The sequence below is a fragment of the Bison bison genome, unplaced genomic scaffold, assembly GCF_000754665.1.
Source record: "Bison bison bison isolate TAMUID 2011002044 unplaced genomic scaffold, Bison_UMD1.0 scf7180017864159, whole genome shotgun sequence".
Classification (NCBI taxonomy): Eukaryota; Metazoa; Chordata; class Mammalia; order Artiodactyla; family Bovidae; genus Bison; species Bison bison.
The window spans coordinates 526,754-534,792 of NW_011494731.1; the positions used below are offsets into that span (position 1 = coordinate 526,754).

Consider the following 8,039-nt stretch of genomic DNA (forward strand, 5'->3'; position numbering starts at 1 on the left):
AGGAATGATGCTAAAGCTGAAACTCCAGTCCTTTGGCCACCTCATGCAAAGAGTTGACTCATTGGAAAAGACTCTGATGCTGGGAGGGATTGGGGGCAGGAGGAGAAGGGGACGACAGAGGATGAGATGGCTGGATGGCATCACTGACTGCATGGACGTGAGTCTGAGTGAACTCCAGGAGTTGGTGATGGACAGGAAGGCCTGGTGTGCTGCAATTCATGGGGTCGCAAAGAGTCGGACAGGACTGAGCGACTGAACTGAACTGAACTGTAGCCCACTTATAAACACATTGGGACTCCCTCGTGTCTCAGATGGTAAAGTGTCTGCCTACAGTGCAGGAGACCCGGGTTTGATCCCTGGGTTGGGAAGATCCTCTGAAGAAGGAAATGGCAACCCACTCCAGTACTCTTGCCTGTAAAATCCCATGGACAGAGTAGCCTGTTGGGCTACAGTCCATGGAGTTGCAAAGAGTCGGACACGACTGAGGGACTTCACTATATAACACATTACAGTGTTTATCACTTGATCCTCACAATAGCTCTTTGAGGTAGACAAAGTTATATCCCCATTTATAGATGAGGAAATTGAGTCGGAGAGAAGTAATGTGCCCCAGTCCCCTGGTGATAATTGTGGAGATGTAATAGGATCCTGGTGATCTGACACACCCTTCCGAGTCTGGGAGATTATCTACAAGACTGTATTGGAAATTATGTAAGGAAAATACATATAAAGATAAAAGAATTAAAGAAAATACATTAAATCATTAGCTATGATTGACATGGGTATGTGCTTAGCTTCAAAGTTTAAATTGACGTTCTCCTTTCTATTTGTATGTTTTATAATTTGATATCATTAATATACATTCTTTTTATGAAGAAGAGCAAATTTAAGAACTATTCAGAACATAAAACAGAAAAATGAGTAATACTATGATTTTTTATTGTTCTTTGTGATTTTTGAAGTACTTTTGTATTACTTCTATCTAATTTTATGCTTATAAGTAAAGTGAACTTATGACCTATCCAAACCATGACATTTTAAATTGTAAAGAGGGTTGCTATACCATGAAGATAACTGTAAACTTGAAGTATTCACATAAACCAACAGATAGACTCACTCTATTTAACATAACTCTTTGAGGTCAAGAGTACTTAGATATCTTTATTACATTTTGAAACTGAAAATAATGTTAAATGACTTGATTGAATAATATAATGAAAAAATTATGGTTCTGAAGATACATTGCAAGAAAAAGGATTGTCTTGATTTATTCTATGGCTCTTGTGATTAAAACAAAACAAAAAGCCCCACTGGTGGCAATTTCTTCAATCAATAGAAATTTTTGAATCATATAGTTCTAAGAGACTTAAAAATCAGGGAATCACACAAAATTTTATTTGATTTAAATTGTTATGCCACTGAAATTTCTGAAATATTCTAATATTCTGTGTAGAAACCTGAGACTTATAAAGAGGGATACCTAATATTTGTGATTATAGGTGATCATGGATTCATGAGCCAGAACCCCTTCATCCAAAGAGTGCTAGAAAAACAACCAATAGATAATGAACCTAGATTAGTAGGTTTAGATGAGTAAACATTTAGCTAATTTATTTTTTGTAAGTGTAATCCTGGAAGATAACAGTAAGTGAAATGGACAATGTTTTGTATTAGTGATTTGTTAGAAAGTTGAAAAACTTAGTAGTCAAGCTTGTCATTAGGCAGATGACACTGGGCAAATGATGCCTGCCAGTGCTTTGCTAACAGAATTATGCCTGAAAAAATCTAACTATTTAGCCAACAGTGGGGAAAGAAAAAGACAATTAAATCTAAGGGACAAATGTGTAATAGGTATTAATCATAGATCAGGATCAGAAAAGTACCAGTCACTGCAAAATACAGTCTGCAGATGTCTATTTAGCCAACAGGGCATTTTTGTTTGGGTTTGTTTTTTTTTTAGTGATTTTGAATTTGAAACAATTTAAGCAGGTCAGCAGGAATTCTAGGTTTGACCTCCCTTCTGTCCTCCACCCAGGTCCTCAGCAGGGCCTCTTCTAACTCTGGTGATGCCTTGTTAGAGATTTGAAAAAAGTACTTATTCTGGGTGTGCAGCCCAAGGCACACAGCAGAGCAGGTTGGGTTAGTGGGCCGCAGTTGCTTTTCTGCCTTGAGATGTTTTTGAGATTTAGAAACTTCACATTTTAGCCTAGAAATTCTTACTACTGGCTTATGCCCTTTCACTTTACACATTGATATTACCCGTCTGGCCCCTGAAAACCTTTCATTATTGAATCGAAATTGTAATTAGTCTCTTTATGACATCAAGGTAGTCACAGTTTTAAAGTAATTTAATTGACCAGTATGTAATTTACTTTGGAAAGAATGCTGAATCAAGATTGTTTTCTTTTTTCCCCTTATTGTATTATTTGACTTTTTTGTTTTATTGACAAAAATACCAGAAATATATAGTTTTAGGTGGTAAGAAGAAAATTAAGTATTAGAAAATATGACAAGATTTTTTTACATTATTAAATACATTTACATTGAATCCCCAAATGAGTTGTTGAAAAAAAATACATGGGGGTCTATATTTATATACAACTATTAGAATGACATTTGTTTTTATGAAGAACAGAAATTGTTAACATTTCTACTCTTGTACTACTCCAATTAAAGGAAGATAAACACCTTAAAAAGTTACTGATAAAGCTATACAAATGGAGAGATCCAAAAGAGCACATATAGTAAAATGTAAAGAAAATAGAAAAGATAATAACATTTAATTTGGATTTAAACCAATGAGATCTTTATTAGCATATTTAGGTAGGGGGTTCATCTGGTAAAGAATCTGCCTGCAATGTGGAAGACTTGGGTTTGATTGCTGGGTTGGGAAGATCCCCTGGAGAAGGGAAAGGCTACCCACTCCAGTATTCTGGCCTGGAGAATTCCATGGACTCTGTAACCCATGGGGTCCCAAAGAGTTGGACATGACTGAGTGACTTTCACTTTCACTTTCAAATCAATGTCACTTTAAAAATAATTTAATTTACAGGCAGTTCCCAACTTATGATTTTTTGGCTTTATAATGGTGATAATGCAAAAGTGATGCATATTCAGTAGAGACCATACTTCGAATTTTGATCTTTTTTTCCTGAGCAGGAGATGTGTAGTATGACAATTTCTTATAATGCTGGCAGCTCATTGAGCTGCAGCTCCCAGTCAGCCACTCCATCACTGGGATAACCAACCAGTACCATTACAACCATCCTGTTGGACATACAACCAGTGTGTTTTTCACTTTCAATACCGTATTCTATAAATTATATATTCAGCACTTTATATAAAACAAGGTTTCTGTTAGATGATTTTGCCCAACTGACAACCCACTCCAGTGTTCTTGCCTGGAGAATCCCAGGGACGGGGGAGCCTGGTGGGCTTCCATCTAAGGGGTCGCACAGAGTCAGACAAGACTGAAGTGACTTAGCAGCAGGCTAATATAAGTGTTCTGAGCATGTTTAAGGTAGGCGGGGCCAAGCTAGGATGTTTGGTAGGTTGTTATAGTGAATGCATTTTTGACTTAATATTTCAACTTATGATGGGTTCATCTGTAATTGAGAAAGCTCTTTATGTACAAAATTTTATATTAAAATAAATGAATAATTTATAGCTTTGTTTGGGTAATTGGCTAGGGACATAAGAAAGACAAATTTCACTACTGGTGACTCCCAGGTTTGAGAGGGTGAGGAAAAGTTAATGCTGATGAAAACACTGACTCTGTGTCTCCTTTGCTTCTGCTCTCTGTTAGTGGTCACTATTATTACATGGCATGCAATAGTGCAGATATGTAAACCACTTATGTAACTACTGTATGTAAACCAATCTACATATACAGTTGTATCTTATGCTTTTATGTATCTCCAGAGGTCATTTTATAAACTGTGTTCACTGAGTATAATATATCTGAACACAGCATTTGGCTTAAACTTTCAGAGGGCATTATTAATATTAGGTGCAGTATTACAGTGCAGTGATGGTTCAAGAAGTTTGCAAAGGAGACAAGAGCCTTGAAGAGGAGGAGTGTAGTGGCTGGTCATTAGAAGTCAGCAGTGACCAACTGAGAGCAATCACTGAAGGCTGTTCCTCTTATAACTACACGAGAAGTTGCAGAAGAACTCAGCCTTGACCATTCTATGGTTATTTGGCATTTGAGGCAAATTGGAAAGTTTGATAAATGGGTGCCTCGTGAGCTGACTGCAAAGAAAAAAAATTGTCATTTTGAAGTGTTGTCTTCTCTTATTCTATGTAACAACAATGAACCATTTCTTGATTGGATTGTGGCACGCAGCAAAAAGTGGATTTTATACAACAACCCACAATGGCCAGCTTAGTGACTGGATTGAGAAGAAGCTCCAAAGCACTCCCCAAAGCCAAATTTGCACCAAAAAAAGGTCATGGTCACTGTTTAGTGGTTTGCTGCCAGTCCGATCCACTGCAGCTTTCTGAATCCCAGCGAAACCATTACACCTGAGAAGTATGCTCATCAGATGGATGAAATGCACCAAAACCACAACACCTGCAGACAGCATTGGTCAACAGAAAGGGCCCGATTCTTCTCCACAAGGCCTGACCACACATCTTATAACCAATGCTTCAAATGTTCAATGAACTGGGCTATGAAGTTTTGCCTTATCTACCATATTCACCAGGCATCTTGACAACTGACTACCACTTCTTCAAGCATCTCAACAACTTTTTGCAGGGAAAATGCTTCCACAATGAGCAGGAGGTTGAAAATGCTTTCTAAGAATTCATAGAATTCTGAAGCATGGATTTTTATGTTACAGGAATAAACCAACATATTGCTGGCAAAAATATGTTAATTGTAATGGTTCCTATTTTGATTGTTAAAGATGTGTTTGAACCTGTTATAATGATTTAAAATTCATGGTCCAAAACCACAGTTACTTTTACAACAACCTAATAGTTAAAATATACACTGAACAGAATACAAGTGATAGTATTAGAATAGGTTATCCAGATGAGATTTTGCTGTAATCTCCTTTCTTGGAGTATTTTAAAAGCTTCAAAGGTATATTTTTAAAACTTCCAGAGGTAATTTGGGGTATGATTTCACCTTACTGGGGGTGCTGTGAATACAAATAAATGCCCCTTTTAAGTTGCCTTTACCTATTAATTTATCCTGGATCCCCAGGTCTTGCTCTTTTAGTTTTGTCCATATAATATGGCATGTTACCATCATAATGAGAGGATCAGATAGATCCATTACTATAAAAGATATATGCTGTTAATGAGTTTCCAGCCAACTATCAAGGTATCATCAACTGTGGTTTATCTTGGTGAATGAAAGTTTGAATGGAAAATTAAGCTCCCACACTGACTGTAGAAGTGCAATGGATCATTTTGTTCTTTAATGTCACACTTCGCTGGACACACTTCACAAAGCAGTGAATCATGCTTAAAACAAGCAGCCTTTACTTCAGCAACAGCAGATAATGTAGCAGAGGTGAATAATAAGTGTTAGCAGTCTTAACTTTCTCTGCAGTGCTCTCTCCAGGTGTCTGATGGATGATTTACAGAGTACATATGCTATTTTATAGATTGGAACTTGGGATCCAGCCAGTGGCCTGAATATGACAGAAAGTCAAAAGGGAAAGCCAGCCAACATCACAGATTCCTTATCCAATCGTTCTTTGATCGTTACCACCATTTTGGTAAGTATTAGTTTTCCCATTCTTTTTAGATAAATGCAGACAAACATGGAAGTGGATAGAAAAAGACATTATAATTAGAGTAGTAATGAACAGAATGTAATATATTTTACAGTTATTTAGCAGTTGCTGTATAAGGGATGAGTCAGTGTTAATTTAGTCAGTTTTATTTTGTTAGCTTTTAATGATGTAAATTATATTAATGTTTGGGCTGCTTGTGTTGCTTAATAATACAGCTTTATCTATTACTGGGAAGCTTTATGTTTCTACAAAATTAGTTGCTGATGAAAAATTGTGAATGCTAACATTTTAAAAATACATGGACAAGCAGTTATATAAATATAGTTATGTGAGGAGCTGCATGTGAACTTTACTTCTGCTTTCATTTTCATTTCCTGCAAATAAATTTCAGAGGGCATGCCATTTATTTTTGAGATTTTTTTCTATTATAATTATGTTTTAACCTTGCTTTCAATTTAATTGTTTTCATCATGGCAAATCACTTTTACTTTACTAATCTCCCTAATGAAATCAAATGACAAGTGCTGTTTTAAGTCAGAAATATTTTCACTACCAACAGAATTAAATTAATACTGATAAGCTAGATATTTTTACCCCTCTTGCAATTATATGTTTTAATTAAATCACAATAATGTTCATGTATGCCTACTATGCCATTTGCAAATAAGAATTTTAATTTTAGGACAAGCAAGGAACTTTTATATAATTTAGTAAGTACTTTCACCTACAGAATAAGTTTATCAATGTTGATTTCTCCAGGTAGCCAGTAAGAATGTGAGATTAATGTCCAAAACAAACCTCCACATACTTTTAGCATTTACATGATTTCTAAATTTGATTTATGGTAGAACATCAAGCCAGGAGGAATTCATAATCTTGTCCTTTTACTAGCAATACAGGATGTTAGATCAAAACATGTCCAAACAAAACAGCTTGGGTTAAAGACTCTTGATAATGAAGCAAGCTGGTGATCATGAAATGATGGTGATAGAAGTTCATGAGGTGTTTTTTAATAACTCCTTTGCTAAGAACTTCAGTGAATACCTGCTCCACTATATCCAAACTTCTCTGGTCCCCTTTAACTTAATTTTGTATCCCCATCTCTTTTCAAAGCTAGCTCTCAAATCCACCAGCCGTGCTCCTCAGATGGAATGTACGCACAGGACACTACTACGTTCTTTTTCTGCCAGTATATCTTGGATCTCATAACCCGCTGCTGGAACAGTTACAGTAACAGTGTAACTTCCTCCTGCTGACAACCTTTCCCCTTTATAATATATTTCACTGTCCATTGTGAAGATCTAATTCTGTCATTCCCTGCTTCTCTGCTTATAAGTCTTTAGTGAGTCCCTGCTGCTGTGCTGCGCTCAGTCGCTTCAGTTGTGTCTGACTTTCCGCGACCCCATGGGCCGTAGCTCACCAGCCTACTATGTCCATAGGATTTTTCCAGCAAGAATACTGGGACAGATTGCCATATCCTCCTCCAGGGAATCTTCCCAACCCAGGGATTGAATCTGTGTCTCCTGTGTCTCCTGTATTGCAGACACATTCTTGTCTGAGTCCATATCGGACATTAAAAAGGTCCCCTAATCTTGACCCTGTTATTCAAAGCCTTTTACTGTCTTGTCTTCTCTCATCTTTCTATCCTCATTTCCCATTTCTCCCTTTCAGAAATCCTGTATTTTAACTGATCTAGGGTAACCAGTTAGCTCACTACTGTGATTGTGTTAGCCCCGTTCCCTTTGTTTGCAATATGTTTCTCTCCATTCCTGAAATATAGAACTTGTCAGTACTTCATATTTAAGCTTAACACTATACTATTCTTGAATTATTTCATGTGTACAATATTTCTCCAAACATCACTGACCACTGCTTTGAGAATTAGGATCTGACTAAGTCTCTTGTTTTTATACCATATATGCCTCTACAATGCTCACAAAATAAAGTGTGCTGGGCAAGGGCATCTGTCTTCAGCAACTAGCCCCTGTACTACTTTCTCAGTTCTCCCTGATACAGCCAAACTCTCAAATGCATCACTTATTTTATGGCTTCAAATCTTTGCCCACTTCATTATGTTCTCCTGTGAAAAGTTTTTCATCCTTCCAGACCCACCTCAGTTTGCATGCACTCTGTGAAACTCTTTGATCTTTCCATTCAGTTGTGTATGTTTGGGGCAGGCAGGGAAGTGTACATGTGTATCATAATACTTTATCATTTTACTTACCATACATTACTTTTTTTAATGTTAGAAATTTTGTGTTTATCTGATCTCTATTTGGTATGAATATA

The 8,039-nt window shown here is 36.7% G+C and overlaps 1 protein-coding gene across 2 annotated transcripts in view; it reads left to right on the forward strand.

Annotated features, from left to right (window-relative positions):
* The window catches only part of GRIK2 (glutamate receptor, ionotropic, kainate 2), a 737,896-nt gene that overhangs the window by 487,580 nt on the left and 242,277 nt on the right, over positions 1 to 8,039 (forward strand). For both annotated transcript variants that reach the window (XM_010841260.1, XM_010841261.1), the window contains exon 9: positions 5,619 to 5,732. In XM_010841260.1, coding sequence (XP_010839562.1) covers positions 5,619 to 5,732 — 114 coding nt within the window. The remainder of the gene's footprint in view (positions 1 to 5,618; positions 5,733 to 8,039) is intronic.